Consider the following 15,922-nt stretch of genomic DNA (forward strand, 5'->3'; position numbering starts at 1 on the left):
AGTTGGCCTCAGCCCATTCATCCAGCCTCTTCAGATCCCTTTGTAGAGCCTTCCTACCCTCAACCAGATCAAGTCCTCCTCCCAGCTTGATGTCGTCTGTCAGTTTGCTGAGGGTGTACTCAATCCCCTCATCCACATGGTTGATGAGGATACTGAAGAGGACCATTCCCAGCACTGACCCCTGGGAAACACAGCTCATGACCCATCCCCAGCTGTGTTTGACTCAAAGCAACACAGACATAGAAAAATGACCAACTTCTAGAGAAGAGATTCATGAAAGCAAAGGGAAGACAATGTCTGCATGCCAGACATGACAAGGCATGCGGTGATCCATGACATCTTTCCAAACCTCTGATAATTCCACTCAGAAAAGTGAGGGAAAGTAGGTACATTTGTAGGCGGTACCTTTGTGGAGAGCTTGGCTTTTAAAACCTTCCCTTGGGCTTTGCATCTAAACACGCTGGAATGAAACCCCAGGGAACGACTGTTATTGAAACGTTTTATAGGACACAGGCTCTCCAGGAAGTTCTTCTTGTGAGGAACAGATCATTTAAAGAGCTGTGGCACGGGACAGTGTTCTCTTCTGCTCACACAGTGTATATGTATTGTACAAAACACATACAAAAATGGAAAAAAATTATTCAAAAAAGTGCAACGTAAGATATGATCAAATACATAAATTGCTATTACATTTTTCTAAGAAAATAATATCATCGGATTTTTCATTTCACTGCAAAATTACCACGTGTAAAATCCTCATTTCTCTTCAACGGAGCAGATTCTCATGGTTGACTCTTTCTGGGAGTTTTTAAAGAACGGATACACTTCCTCGGAGAACGCACAGTCCTTAAACGTAAACATCACCGACATGTCGGTCACGTTGAAAAAGGTCAAAAGCTTCTCTTCACAACTCAGGTAGACTCCAATTTTCCTGGGCTTTCTCTGCACCGTGACTCGTGTCCAAGGGTCAGTTCTGGCCCAATAATCCCTCAAACTTGACCCCATAACCCAGAATCCTTCTTTTACTGACAAGTAAATGACTCCCTTCTTCTGGACAGATCTTCTGGCCACGCCAAGGTCCCAGTCGTTGCTCTTTTCAACTTCCACCTCCCAGTAGTGGTTCCCGGAGGAGAAACCTTCCGAGCCCAACACACAGACAGCTGAATCAAACCTCCTTTCAGTGTGAGGCACTTTCTGAGAATGTGGATCATGCTTGAAGCTCTTCCTGTCCTCAGAAAAGGACAAGTTTGGGTGGGCTGTGTCCACATCCAACTTGATGTCATCTGCAACAAGTAGATATTGGAAAGTTTATGATCACTTCTCTAAATATTCAAGAAGAGAAAAAACTCTATACCTAAATCACTGACTCCATGAAAGTCATTAAAGAAGAATTGCATCAAACTCAAATCACTACTTTTTTTTTAAGTAAATTTGCTGTCTTTCCTGAGTTTTCTGGCATGAGGTTACAAAAAGTTAAGTCTTTTCATTTTGCCCCAGAATTGCAGTATTCAATATGAAAAACATAGAAAGAAAAAAAAAAAAAAAAAAAGCTGCTTACAGAAATGAGGTTCAGTTGCTGAATGTTAGAATTGTTAAGGTTTTTTGATTTTTTTTTAAATACTGAGAATACTTAAAGCTCTAATTTTAACATTTAGTCTTTCTTTGAAAGACATTGAAATGTTACAGCAAAACACTACTCTCAACAGACACACCTACACTTCTTAATCACTTTTCTTATTTTAACAGTGACTGAATTTTAAGATTTGGAGGTGAAAATTTTAACTGAATCAGAGATAAAGTGAATCTCCATATCGGTGGAATAAAACAACGTGCTGGACCGCACAGCTTCCCTGGTAGCCTTCAAGCCACTGAGTTCACATAAACGAATGTATTGTTTTTACCTGCATAGCCACGAGCCTTTCTGAATTCTGGGGGGGAATAAATAAATAAATAAATAAATAAATAAATAAATAATGAAAAGATTCCCCAACTTCAAGTTATTCTGCAGCTGGCAGAAATCTCAGAATTAAGTCAGATTACTGTAGAGAGTAACAGGTCAACCGATACTCAGATTTATGGGGCTTTGTCTTTACAGAGGCCATTTGCCCTCCTGGGACACAGATCCTTCCCCAGAGCATGTCAAGAAAGACGAAGACCCGTCACGAAAGACGAAGACCCATCACAAAAGACGAAGACCCGTCACAAATGCAGTCACGTTGAAGAGGGCGCCACTAAGAGGAAAAAGACCCACAGGCATCATCACCGGCCAAGGGTGGGCAAGTGAGTAGACGTAGCCAAGCAGACCAGCAAAGGATGATCCTCACCACACGCACCTCATTACCACGGAGCTCCCAACACCTTTTCCAAGGAAAGGAGACCCACACCCTGCTCCACTCGACTTACCCATCTCACGTTCAAGGAGAGCTGAAAGACAAACACAATGACTCAGGGCATCCTCACAGCTCCTCTGGCACAGGCCCCAAGCCCAACACAAGAGGCCAAAGGCAACCAAGAGGTGTCCAAAGGGCAGACAGGAGGGCATCGCAAAGCCTGCTTTGCAGGAGCATCTTTGTTGACCAACGATGCATTGCTCGGGTCTTTGGCACTGGTGGTGGCCGTGTGAACAGTGGTGGCATGGTGCCTATGGGGTGTTTCTGTTCACACTATGTCCTGTGGTTCTGTGTCCTTAGGGAGACAGAGGGGAAAGCGGAAGGGGAAAGGGGCCAACTCACCTTTGTCTGCTTGGAGTTGTTCTGCAGAGTGACCRTGGAGAGAAGCAGAAGAAAACAAGTCAGGACTGCCCAAGATGGTCCTGACAAGTCCCCCTTGCCATGAATTGCTCCATCCAGACATGGACACAAAGCTTCTCGTGGATCAGACGGCTCCCATCCCATGCAGCTCCTACCCCTAAGGACTTTCCAGGCTACAAGGGTGAAGTCAACCTCATCTAGTGCTGCAGAACCTCTCTGCTTCTGCAGCCTCCATACCTGTCACTATCACGCACACCCTACACGGACCCTTGGATGGATGTTCCTCCAAGCACAGCCTTGTCCTCCGCTCTCCCTTTTGCACCTCCACTCCCACTTGCAGGAAGAAGACCCAGCCTGCGTTCAGACAGGAGAACTCACCAATCTCCTCCCGCAGCTTCTCTGCAACAGAACAAGGGCAAGAGAGGACATCTTGGTGAGCACACTGGAGAAGCAAGGGCTCCGATGGAGTAGAGGAGCCCAGGGGAGCACTGGCAGCAGCTCGCGTGCTTCCTGGCACCCTTTCATCATGTGGAGCCTCCTGCTCTGCCCCACATGTGTCCTCAGCAAGGGACACACAGGGGTCCATCGGCACCGTCTCCTCCTTTGGGACCAAGCACGCTGCTTGCCTGCCAGTACTCAGAGCACCCAGAGACACCCCACACTTGCACCTCGGTGCCCCTGATGCCCCACACTCATGGGGGTCCTACTCAATGCAGCTCGTGGAGCCTTCTCCAAGGCAYGCTTTGCCMACCACACGGCCCACAAGCACGTGCCCATGGCCTCCTGTGGGCACGCAGATGCTCAGGGTGCAGACCAACATGCACTCACCCTTCTCGACATCCTTCCTGGCCTCCCCTCGGGCCCGCAGCTCTTCTGCAAGACAAGCATGGGTGGGTGAGCAGAAGGCAAAGCATTGAGGGCATCTCAAAGAGAAGGCTGAGGGGGAAGTAACGAAGCAACCCAAGGGGGAGGATGAACCCCACCACAAGTGTCTCAGCCCAACAAGGATGCCCACACTTTTACCAAAAAGAGGAGACCTGCACCCTGCTCAACCCCACTTACCAATCACATGGTCACGGTATTCTGAAAGGGAAGGAGGTAAGTCAGGACATCTCCACAGTTGCTCTGGCATAGTCCCCCAGTGAAGAAGAAAGTGGCCAAAGTCAAGCCCCACAAACCCAGAGGACAACAAGGAGGGCAAACACAAAGCCTGCTTTGCAGGAGTGTTTCTGATGACCAACAGGGCATCGCCCGGGCTTTGGGCGGTGTTGGTGGGTTCTGTGGGTCTTGGATTCATGCTGCCTGTGTCTCTGCTCACGCTGTGCAAGGGCTCTGTAGGATGGAGTAAAGCAGTAGGGGAAAGGGCCCAGTTCACCTTTGCCTGCTTGAAGGTGGTCTGCCAAGTGACCATGGAGATAAGCAGAAGAAAACAAGAAGTCAGGAGAGCCCAGGATCTTACTGACAAGTTCCTCTTCCCATGAATTGTTCCAACCAGGCATGGACACAAACTCTCTCGTATATCAGATGGCTCCCATCCCATGCAGCTACTCCCGCTAAGGACCTTCCAGGCTTACAAGGGTGAAGTCAACCTCATCTAGTGCTGCAGAACCTCTCTGCTTCTGTAGCCTCCATACCTGTCACTCCACCTGCTATTGCCCACAGAGCACATGCCACAGACACCCAGTGCCCTTCAACTCTGCCACCATCTGACCAGGGAGGACCTGCCACAGCCCTGTGATTGCAGTAGCTAAGGAAGTGGTATTCCCAGACATGGTCCCAGGTAGGAAAACTCACCATTCTCTTTCTGCAGTTCCACTGCAACAGCACAACGGGAGAAAAATTCTGGTTAGCACAGTGTCCTCATGGAAATCCAGTGTCCCAGATGAGCCCATGGGATGATTGGCTGCAGGTCTCCTGCCTCCTAATATCCTTCTTATTAGAGGGTGCCCAATGTGTCCCTCACACACTGACTCACGTGTGTCCTCAGGAAGAGACACACGTCATGCTACGTATTGTTGGCCCACATGCCACAGAAGACCAATGCACGTCAACCCTGTCACTCTCTGGCTACAGGGAACCTGCAGTTCCATCCACAGCTCCATCCACAACCACCCCAGGTCCCCTTTCCACCTGTCACACAAGGACCTCCATCGTGCTATTCCCAACTGGAAGAGGACTACTTTGCTTTGACAGGGGCTACGTGATTTCCTGGGCTACAGGTTTTTTCCTGACCCCTTAGTAGGAAGGATTATAGGTTTCTGAAATGCAATCAGCTGGAAGTGGATGCCACTGAGAGGAGAACAACACACAGGTGCTGCCAGGTGCACACAGGTGTAGATTATCAGCCAGACACCCCAAAAGAGGATGATCCCCATTAAATGCACCTTGGCATCACTGGCTTGCTCATACCCTTTCCAGGTGTCCACCCTTTGCCCACAGTGACTTACCAATCAGGTCATTACGGCATGCTGAAAGACAAAGACATGATGCATGGCATCTCTGGGGTTGTTCCTGCACAGTCCCCAAGCCAAAAGCAAGAGGCTATAGTCACCCCACATGGGCCATGAAGCAGAAAAGGGTGAGTAATGCAGAGTTTGATCCTAGGAGCATCTTTGTTGGCCAATGAGGCATGGCCTAGGTCTGAACTAAATGTGGTGTCTCTACTCAGCGCTGGTGAGGCTGCACCTGGAGCACTGGGGGCAGTTCCAGGCTCCCCAGTATAAGAGGGACGTGGAGCCTCTAGAGAGGATCTGGTGGAGAATGACTAAGATGATGAAGGGACTGGAATATCTCTTGTGTGAGGAGAGACTGAGTGAGTTGGGCCTTGGAGAAGAGAAGGCTGAGAGGGGATCTCATCAACATGGAGAAGTTCAGGAAGGGGGATGTAGGGAGGAAGGGGCCAAGCTCTTCTTGGTGGCCAGGGACAGGACAAGGGGCAATGGGTGGAAGTTGAAACCCAGGCGGTTCCATCTCCAGGTGAGGAGGAACTTCTGCACTGGGAGGGTGCCCGAGCCCTGGACCAGGCTGCCCAGGGAGGCTGGGGAGTCTCCTTCTCTGGAGGTCTCCAAACCCACATGGACGCCACCCTGTGCCCCGTGCTCTGGGTGTCCCTGGTGGAGCAGGAAGGTCGGACTAGATGATCTCTAGAGGTCCCTTCCAACCTTGAACACTTTGTGGTGGCTAATGGGTTTTGGAGTGGTGGTGGCTAAATGGGTGTTGGAGAGATGCTGCTTGTTGGCTTATTGTCCTTGTCCTGCTTTTACTGGCAAGGGCTCTGCTCTATGCCGTGGGGAAAAACAAAAGCGCAATGGCAGCAGCTCACCTTTATCTGCTTGAAGTTGTGCTGTTGATGGACCATGGAGAAGAGCAGAAGAAAACAAGGAATCAGGGCAACGCAAGACATGACAGACGAGTCCCTCCTCCCATGAATTGTTCAACACAGAGGTGGATGCAACCGGGAAAACTCACCATTCTCCTGCTGCTTCTCTGCAACTACACAAGGGAAAGGAGCACAACTCGGTTAGTTATCTGAGTTTTCTCTTTCTGTTTTTGGGTGTGCCTAGTCTGAGTTGTGAGTTTTGGGGAAGAATGAGTCATTCCTGGCCTGGGATTCCTAAGTCCTTCGGGAATACTCCAAGGAGCTAAACCCTCAGCATTATGGTGAGATTGGAAGTTCACGGCAAGAAAACCTGGATTAAGGGGTCCCCCAGACTTACCTATTAAGATAAGGTGACAAAAGATGTAAACAAACCAGAACCATTCACTTAATTCTGAAACAATGGAGAAAGAACGCATTAAAAACAGTGATTTTTTTTTTCAGTGTAGCTCACACATACACAGAGCAGCAGTGGGATTGCTTAATCTGTATATTCTACAATAATAATAACATAATCTGTACAATATATACTTTCATTTTATATCTTTGTTTTGTGTCTGATGATTTTCCACATGATGGCTGCCAGATTTTAAAGATTTGGGAGAGATCTTTCTCCCACAGCACTGAAAAACAGAGTTCCATCCTGGGAATGGAGCTTGCATGCAGTTATCTCAGGAGTCTACTGCCCACGAGACAAATAGCCCGCAGCATTAGGCCCATCAATATATTGTTATTGTCAGGGAAGAATGATATCTGTGTGATAACAAAGCTTTTTTTTTTTTTCTCAATTAATGCTAGATTGAAATAGTCCTTAATTGCTGCATACCTGACTTCTGAGCAAGAAGGTGTAGACCAAATTTTGTATCAGTGGACATCAAGGCAGCTGGCATCTGCTCACAGGGTTTCTGGATGGAGCTTTCTATGGCAAAAATATTGTTCTCCTCCTGCAGAATGTATGTCTTGGCCAGTGAAGACAGGTCTTCTCCTTGGGGGTTTACCCAAATAATTTGAGGCTTAACATAGGAGCTTATTATTCTGCTTGTGTACATACAAGTGCTTGACTTTTGCAAAATCATTTCATTCATGGAACCTGAAAAAGAGGGCAAGAGGACCCCTTGTAGATGGCAAAAGGGCAGCCCAAACCTCCATGACCCAACAACACAATTCTCCTAAAGAAGAGATTCTGCAGGATGCCTGGAGCCTCAGACAAAGCGCTGAGAACTGCCCAATTTCACATGTTTTAGCAATAATGCAGGGGTCTAAGCCCCCCCAACAATGCAGGTATAAAAATACGACCTACCAGTTTGGTTTATCTTTGTTTTGGGAAGTATGACAACACACATCACATCCACGTCATTACAAGGCACAGTGATGTTGCTCTGTATTGCGAAGAGGTCTTCCTCATTCCAGGTGATGTTGGTGTTGGCCTCCACATCTAGTGTCTTTCCTCCGTAATTCCTCCAAAGGACTTTCGGCCTTGGGTACCATCCTTTTGACTTGCATGTGTACCGACACATGTTCTCCTCTAGCTCCTTCTTTTGAAAAAATGGTTTATTCCCCACCTCTGTAACAAAATCAGAGTTATTGCCATAAATTGCTTTCTGCAAGAGATAATTCCCATGTTAGCATTTGGGATAGATGTTTTGGGATTAGGGATTTCCACCTAGGAGCGAAAAGGGAGCTTTACCATGTCATTATGCTCACTGATTATTAGCAAATACCATCCCCAAATATTTTTATTTATACCAATCAAAATAGCTCTAACCATTGGGGAGGAGCACTCATGATTCTAGAATGGTAAATAATAGGGATATTCAGATTCTTAATTCAGTTCCCCATTGAGCCCTTTTCCTGTGCAGCGCCCAACTCTTCAGAGCCGAAACAAAACTTCCCATGTTTTTCTTTTGCTTATATCCAAACTTTCCATGTTTTTCTCTCGCGTCTATCCCCAAGAGAGGGTGTGAATCTCCAGCAAAGAATGGGCAGACCCAAAGGATCATGAAAGGGGTTGACCTCAGTCATAACAGATCGCGTTGCGCTGGGAGAATCTCCTTGCTTACGTGTGATATCAAGGTGCGCAGCAGCTTCCTGTGAGCCGTTATCTCCTCTCACAACACAAACATACGTGCCCTCATCTGCTACTTGCACTTGCCGGATTATCAAGACAAGGGTTCTTCCTTCCCAGTGTCCCTCTGTCCTGTTCCATTCGTCATTGTGGTGCTGCTCTACCACCCCTCCCAGGCTGGAGGAAGAACACAGCGTAATATTCTTCCCCTCTTCCTTTTTGTACCAAAGCACGCTCGTGTTGGAGTGGACACTGTCATCCAGCCAGCACTGCAGAGTCGCTTGACCTCCAACAAGGACAGCTGGAGCATTGACGGTGATGATGGTGATGGGAGCTTCACCTGCAAATAAGAGGTAAGGGACAAGACGTTGTTGTTCGCTGCAAATGTCATCTTTCCATAGAGGGAACAACTTGGAAACACTAAGTGTGCTTGATGATGCCCAAAGAGAAGGCTGAGCTCTAAGTTACAGCCTCCCAGTCCTCACAGTAACCTGTGTGGGATCATGAATCATTGCTGGCTGGTTCTCTAGGCATAGACCATGCTTAGATTTCCCAAATTTCCAGATTTCATATGCAGCAGTTGTGTTATATATTCACATGTCCCTCCTTCAAGGCGTTGTAAGCCACTGTGGGCAGTAGTATGTAGAGGAGGAGGACAATGAGTACACTAAGTGGACTATAAGTTCATTGAGTTCTGACCAGTTTACCGTACATGAGATGGTCTATGGCAATCACGTGTACCTAGATGCTTCTTCTGAACAGCCCATGGCTGCAACACTCATGCAAGGTTGTCCTTGCTTCTTTGATGTGTTGTTAATAAGGTAATTTACCTAGGATATGTCCCTGATACAGGTGAAACCCCAGAACAGCACTGAGTTGTGGGATCTCTCATCATTTGAGAAGACTGTTGTAGTCCCAGACTTGCACCTGTACAACATGCTCTAGGTGTCCCTGCTTGAGCAAGGGGACTAGATTGGACTGGACTAGATGGACTGGACTAGATGGACTAGATGATCTCTAGAGGTCCCTTCCAGTCTCAACTATTCTGCCATTCTGTGACTTGTGCTTGGAGACAAAACAGACACAAGGCAGGGTCTACAGGAGATCTGCCCCTTTCTGAAATATGTACCGAAGTACAGGCGTGATATCTTAGAATAAACAAAATAGAATAGAAATGTGAATGTCTACATTTAGGCAACATGTTTGAAGCTATTCTGTAGCTGAGGTGAATGGGGGGTTTTTTAGGGAGTTTCTTACCCGTTAACCACTTGATGATTAAAAAACATATTGGAATTCCAAAGAACAGCACCCTCCTGTCCAGGCTTTTTGAGCACGGGAGCTGTAGGACGCGCACTTTCCTTGAATCTTCTGACATATTGGCCAAGTTCCTCCTGGAAGTAGGTAATACGCTGAGAGATTGAACAACCAAATGAGAGGAACAAAACAGAAGCAAAGGAATCCTGGCGAACACAGAAATTCTGGAAGTGGGCGTAGAAACCTCCACCTACCTTTGCCACGTATGGGCGATATGCATAGCCCTGAATGTGTAACTGATGGGGAGCAGAGTCCTGGAGAGGACAGGACTGATAACACAACTGTTAGATATCAAGAGTGGAAGTTGGCTAGCTCAACGGTACCATCTGCACTGCAGTCTCATGTTAGCCACGTAGGAGCTCGCTCTCCCAACCTCCTTTATAGCTAATGGGCACCAAGAGGTGTTTCCAACAGGCACCAGGTATCCCAGAGAAGTTCTGGACCTGTTATTGTCCTGTGCAGGACAATAAGACGCTCCATTTGCTTTCTCCATGGGTGATTGAGAGAGAGGCAATGGCTGCTATTGCTCTCCAGCAATAGCCCTGTAATCTTTTGAAGGTCCTATCTCAGGAGCCTTCCTACAAGTCATGCTCTACTGCATGTGGTCCCGTTTAGTGGGCTCCCTACCTCCATGCAGTGTCTTCCTTCTCTTACAACACCACTCAATCAAGTGACCCTTGGCATGCCTCACCCTACATCTCTATGCTACGTCAGCCTGCACCTGCAGTCCACAACCTTCAGAAAGCTTGCACTCTGCTCCTTTATGAGCAGAAGATACCAACGGACTGCTGTTAAGCGGGGCAATAAAACCAGAGTAACTGTTAGCACGTAAGGAAAGGCATGTAGAGTACGCCACGGCTTGAACGTAGCTGATAGTTACTCTCCGTGTGCAGAGTATGAGAGGGAGGCAATGCAGACGTAGCACAGAAAAATGCTGCGTATTTCAGTGATCACCTGAGAGGCAGCTTAAGGGATCCCCAATAATAATCCCCAATAATAAGCTTAATGCTTCCCCAATAAGTCCTTGGCACAACTACTTATGAAACCAGATAATTATCCCCATTCTTATTGCAACCCCAATAAGTCCTTGGCACAACTACTTAAAAAACAGATAATTATGCCTATTCTTATTACCAGTTCAGAAGAAATCCTTCCCATCAGAAAGCTCTCCCTCATGAGATCTTTCCATAGCAGCCCACCAGAAGGACAGAGTATTAACATGTTCATTTCAACCATTCAAGTTTCCAAACGAGTGGAAAAAAATCAACAAAAAGCATGTTGCACTGCCACTGTTGTGTAGAAATCCCTCCTCTTCATCTGCCACCCCTTATATTTTATTACGCTATATATTTCTCTTATATACTTTTATAGCTGCTTACCATTTCAAAGCAGTGAGTGTTACTTTTTTCAACAAAATAATAGGACAATGAATTAAAATAAATATATCTGCAGTGAAATATCAGAACACTTTGTGATTAACTGATGCAAATATACAGAGGATTTGTTATTAAAGAGCTCCTCCTTTAATAATTCTAAGGTGCCCCTTGCACTCTTCTTAGTGCACTGATCTCAAGATCTCTCTTGTTAGGAATTAATGCAATTTACCTGAGCAAAAAGACATTTTTAATGTATATATATATATATGTTCTCTCCAGCATGAAACAAGCCTTGTGTGCTTACCCGTCAGAAGAGTTCTCCCGGCTATAAGATTTTGAAAAAAAGGAAGGAAAATCAAATAGACCGAATCATTTCCTGACGGAGGTAGGAGGAGCAATTCTCCACTAATAGGAGAACGGTAAGAGGAACAAACTGGCCCAGATCACTTACTGGTTGAGGGAGGAGGAGGAGCATTTCTACATGAATGGGAGAACAATAATGGGACGACTTCTTGTTTTAATGGTCAGAATCTAGAGACACATTGAGCTGCTTCAACTTAGAGGACTTCCATCCAGGTCTCTTCAGCTTCTCCCCTCCACGTCACCTAACCATGTCCCATTAGTTCATACCCGTTCTTGTTGGATCATTCAGAAGGAGCAATGAAGGAGGCTTTGTATTTTCCAGAGTTATTTATTATATCACTTTTGAAATTTGATTTATTTACTTCTATATTTTTCAATGGATAGCACATCACTTGGCCAACCGAACAGCAGCCTCCACCTTGCTTTACCCATTACATACATCTTTTCTCCTGCTGTCTTCATTGAGACAGAAACAATAGGAAAAATAATTCTTTTTCTTGCTCTAATTGTAGGCATTGAATCTTTCTTCCACTTTTTCACAGTTTTCTAGTTTTCCTGGGTTATTCCCTGATCCTATTCCCTAGAGTTTATAGTTACTATATACTATATTATATAGTAACTTATTATAGTTACTATATAATATATAGTATATATTATATAGTATATATTATATAGTATATATTATATAGTATATATTATATAGTATATATTATATAGTAACTTATTATAGTTATATATACTATATTATATAGTAACTATATAATATAGTATCTATACTATATGCTATATAGTAATATATAGTATTATGTAGCAATATATAGTTACTATATAGCAACTATACTATATACTATATAGTAACTATACTATATACTATATATTAACTCTAGTTACTATAAACTATAACCTTATATAAACTACTATAACCTTATATAAAGTACAGTTACTATAAACTTATAGTTACTATAAAGTATAGTTACTATAGCCTTCTATAAACTATAGTTACTATAAACTTACAGTTACTATAAACTATAGTAACTATAGGCTTATATAAACTATAGTTGCTATAAATTTATAGTTAATATAAACTATAGTTACTATAGCCTCTAATGTCTGCAATGGTTTTATTCTCTTTCCCTCTTGTGGACAGAGCACTCTTTACTTCCCCAATCCACTAGATCCAGCGCCTCCCATCACAGATTTTCCAAAGCAGAAGGAATCCTGACCGGGCGGAAGACGAGCGGAGCGAGCGACCCTTCGCTTTTGGGCACAAACGGGTAGAACGTGTGCGCGTCCCCCTCTCCAACGGGGATGGTGGCCAGGAGGACCATGTGCACGGCCTCGTAGAACTTCACGCGCCTCTCCTCCAGGTCCAGCAGCACGCCCACCACGGAGCAGGACGGCGGCGGCGGCTCCACGGCGGCGTCTCCGCGGCCGCAGAAGAGCGCTCCGCGGGAGCTGTGCAGAGCCCAGGAGTCGCCCGCGGGCAGCACGGCGCCCCGCTCGCGCCCGCCCCGCACCACCCCCAGCACCCAGTCCGGCCGCCGCGCCACCTCCACCTCCCAGTAGCGCTTGCCCGCCGCGAAGCCGTCCCGCGCCAGCGCGATGGGGACAGCGGAGGGAGCGCGCGCGTCGGCCGCTCCGGAGGGGTCGCTGCTCCTCGTGCCCGGCGCTGGAGGCACCTGCAGCTCCAGGTCTCCGCCGGCTGCATCCACGGTGATGGGGACTAGAAGAGAGGAGGAGAACGGTCCAAGCAGGTTGGCAGCGAGAGTGAGCAAGGTGATGAAGGGACTGGAGCATCCCTCGTATGAGGAGACACTGAGGGAGCTGGGCCTTGGAGAAGGGAAGGCTGAGAGGGGATCTCATCAACATGGAGAAGTTCATGAAGGGGAATGTAGGGAGGAAGGGGCCAAGCTCTTCTCAGCGGTGGCCGGTGACAGGACAAGGGGCAATGGGTGGAAGTTGAAACCCAGGCAGCTCCATCTCGAGGTGAGGAGGAACTTCTGCACTGGGAGGGTGCCCGAGCCCTGGCCCAGGCTGCCCAGGGAGGCTGGGGAGTCTCCTTCTCTGGAGGTCTCCAAACCCACCTGGACGCCGCCCTGTGCCCCGTGCTCTGGGCGTCCCTGCTGGAGCAGGAAGGTTGGACTTGGTGATCTCCAGAGGTCCCTTCCAACCCGTGCCCAGCATGGGGCAAAGGGTGGCGTCCAGGTGGGTTTGGAGACCTCCAGAGAAGGAGACTCCACAGCCTCCCTGGGCAGCCTGGGCCAGGGCTCGGGCACCCTCCCAGTGCAGAAGTTCCTCCTCACCTGGAGATGGAGCTGCCTGGGTTTCAACTTACACCCATAACTTCCCAACACCCTCATCTGAGCCTCATTTCCTTTAGATGAAGCCCATTGAGGACCTATTTTTTTGATATGTGGGAAGCTCACATGTCAAATTCTCATGTGTCCTCCTCTCAGCTTACCTGCATGGCTCTGCGCTTCCCAGAAGTCTGGAAAAAAAACAAAAAAATCATTGTTTTATGAATCTGAGTCAGTGAAATCCCCCTCAAACTAAACCGCTTTGGCCCATTGAAATGCAAGTGCCATCACTGGGGTATTCTGCCTCGATTCTGGCCTTTTTTGGGGGGCTTTTCCTCCTCTTAATACACTAATACTTCTAATTCCCAGCATTTCCCAGCATGCAACCTGCATTTGAATTCCCAGCTGGGTTCTAAAACCCATCCTTTTTAAATTACTTACCCAACTCCGGTTTAAGTTGATCTGAAAAGTAGAGATGTCCTAGTCACTGACACTCGTTTTGAGATTCCACCAAAAAAGTAAAAAAAATAGACAAAAAGCATGGAAGATGACAGAGAACTGCAATTTTTGCCTGTAGACATTTTTATTTGTGCCATTTAAATTATCTTAGCCTGTGTTCCTGTGTCAATGACAAAATTATGTCTATAATTCTGTTATAAATTAGGGATTAAAAACACGTTGCCAAGACCCAAAGTGCCAGGACATTTTTTTTTGAAGGAATTTACAGAATCTTAGAGATTCAGGGATGGAACAGGCAGACCTAAACACCAGCCTAAGGTGACAAGAATGTAAGATAACAGTTTATTTCTTCTTACCAAAGCGTTCTCTGAGTAGAGACTTTGCTGTTAAAAGAATATACTGGATGAGTAAAGAAAAAACACGAGGACAAAAAAAGTAGGTAAGGTTTGTAGGAATGACTGTGGAATTATTTTCTTAGCTATTCTTTGTGTGTATGCAAAAAATTCTGTTATTAGGATAAAAATAGGATAAAATTTCTTATAACCTTTTATCAGTAACAAGTATATGTTCTGTTTTTAGTCTTTGCACAGATCTGTTAAGAGTTTATCAGAATTCTGAGTTTAGAAAATAGTAAAAAGTTGTGATTTTTTCACATGTCATCACTTGACATGACATGTGAGATTTCCTTTGGAGATAGGGCAAAGCAGTCAGCAATAATCTCCAAATTTCATGCAATTTGCCGTGAAGAAAAATGTCAAAAAACAAACAAAAACAACAAAAACCAGTGGCTGTAGACTAGCTTAGTAGGTTTGTTGCAAAATATATTCCGTGCATAAAAGGAGGAAGGTAAATATCTTGGGCCTCTTTGTGTTGTAGTCACCTGTAATCTCATTTTTTATTTAAAAAAATAATATTTTTTTAAAAAAAGTAATTAAATAGAATGGCTTATGTTACATGATGGCAAGATTTCATTCATCCTCATTTCAATTTTAATTAGAATGAAATTTACCTCTTTTATTTGCAACTTTTGCTCTCTCTAAGATAGCCAGCACATAGAAAAGAAGAAAATAAATAAGGTTACAGGATCGTAGGGTATAAAATGGAAATGAGAAGTTACAGACTGGACTTTCATGTGGTATTCTATAAATACCATTAAGTTTGTGTCACTTCTGCAAAATATAAGTCATTCCAATATGACTTCTGTTACTGTTTTACAACTAAGCACATAACAAAAATCCTTAAAGTCTTTTTTTTGAGCAGAGAAAAGTTAATGTTTCCAAGTCAGGTATTTCACCTGAGAATTTTAGTAATTCAGTTTATTCTCGCTTCTAATTTTAGCTGCTTGAACACATTGAAGAGTGCCATCAAACCAAGTTGCTAGGCAAAACGATTTGGACAAATCTTACCTAAAACCGACTTCAGTTGTCCTTTTTCTAGAAAACACAGAAAACACTTAAGAGTTTAAGCTCTGTGACAGACTAGCTCAATGCCTTCAACAAATATATATATATAAGGTATATAACATATATATAATATCTTATATATATAATATATAATAAAAATATTATATAAATTATATAAAATATATATAAAAATTATATATATAATATATAAAATATATGTAATGTATTGTTAAATACACAATTTGCATAACAATATAGCATATATGTCTGCGGAGTATAGTTATTTTCATTGTCTTGGCAATTCCTTTGACTTTATTAAGTGCAAATCCAGAGGAATTTTAATAGCGCAATCCTGTTGGCATGGAACACATGCCAATATTTTTTTACAATTGTTAGATAACTCTCTTGTTAATGATGGCAGCTCTGCCCTGGTGTCCCAAATAATCAAGGAAGTCTCTGAGTGCCCCTTCTGATCTGGTTGTATCATAGACATCCACTGTGGCTGTCATGGAAGACTAG

At 45.0% G+C, this 15,922-nt stretch overlaps 2 protein-coding genes across 2 annotated transcripts in view; both read right to left on the reverse strand.

The window, feature by feature from the left end:
- Window positions 1-756: 756 nt before the first annotated feature.
- LOC112954069 (butyrophilin subfamily 2 member A2-like) lies at window positions 757-9,566 on the reverse strand. The gene is made up of 14 exons (XM_026047217.1): window positions 9,449-9,566; window positions 8,187-8,531; window positions 7,427-7,690; window positions 6,953-7,111; window positions 6,467-6,520; window positions 6,219-6,242; window positions 4,545-4,565; window positions 3,813-3,833; window positions 3,579-3,623; window positions 3,129-3,149; window positions 2,733-2,753; window positions 2,404-2,424; window positions 1,902-1,928; window positions 757-1,283 (listed from the first exon to the last, which is right to left on the reverse strand). The coding sequence occupies exons 1-14, from the start codon at window positions 9,564-9,566 to the stop codon at window positions 757-759; spliced, it is 1,668 nt and encodes a 555-aa protein (XP_025903002.1).
- A 2,868-nt stretch (window positions 9,567-12,434) lies between these two features.
- Window positions 12,435-15,922, reverse strand: part of LOC112954071 (butyrophilin-like protein 9) — an 8,319-nt gene continuing 4,831 nt past the window's right edge. The window contains exons 6-8 of the mRNA XM_026047218.1: window positions 15,407-15,433; window positions 13,706-13,732; window positions 12,435-12,967 (exon numbers count right to left, since the gene is read on the reverse strand). Coding sequence (XP_025903003.1) covers window positions 12,435-12,967; window positions 13,706-13,732; window positions 15,407-15,433 — 587 coding nt within the window. The remainder of the gene's footprint in view (window positions 12,968-13,705; window positions 13,733-15,406; window positions 15,434-15,922) is intronic.

The sequence above is a fragment of the Nothoprocta perdicaria genome, unplaced genomic scaffold (genome assembly GCF_003342845.1).
Source record: "Nothoprocta perdicaria isolate Ctin4 unplaced genomic scaffold, notPer1 scaffold_482, whole genome shotgun sequence".
Taxonomy (NCBI): Eukaryota; Metazoa; Chordata; class Aves; order Tinamiformes; family Tinamidae; genus Nothoprocta; species Nothoprocta perdicaria.

What these genes read in the sequence shown, in the direction of transcription:
- LOC112954069 (XM_026047217.1), bottom strand. Translation starts at nt 9,566, where the DNA reads ATGTCAGAAGATTCAAGGAAAGTGCGCGTCCTACAGCTCCCGTGCTCA. An exon ending in AATCATCAAGTGGTTAACGG is followed by an intron (nt 8,532 to 9,448) that starts GTAAGAAACTCC and finishes TCTTATTTGCAG; the next exon opens with GTGAAGCTCCCATCACCATC. An exon ending in AGAGAAGCAGCAGGAGAATG is followed by an intron (nt 4,566 to 6,218) that starts GTGAGTTTTCCC and finishes GTGCTGTTGCAG; the next exon opens with TGGAACTGCAGAAAGAGAAT.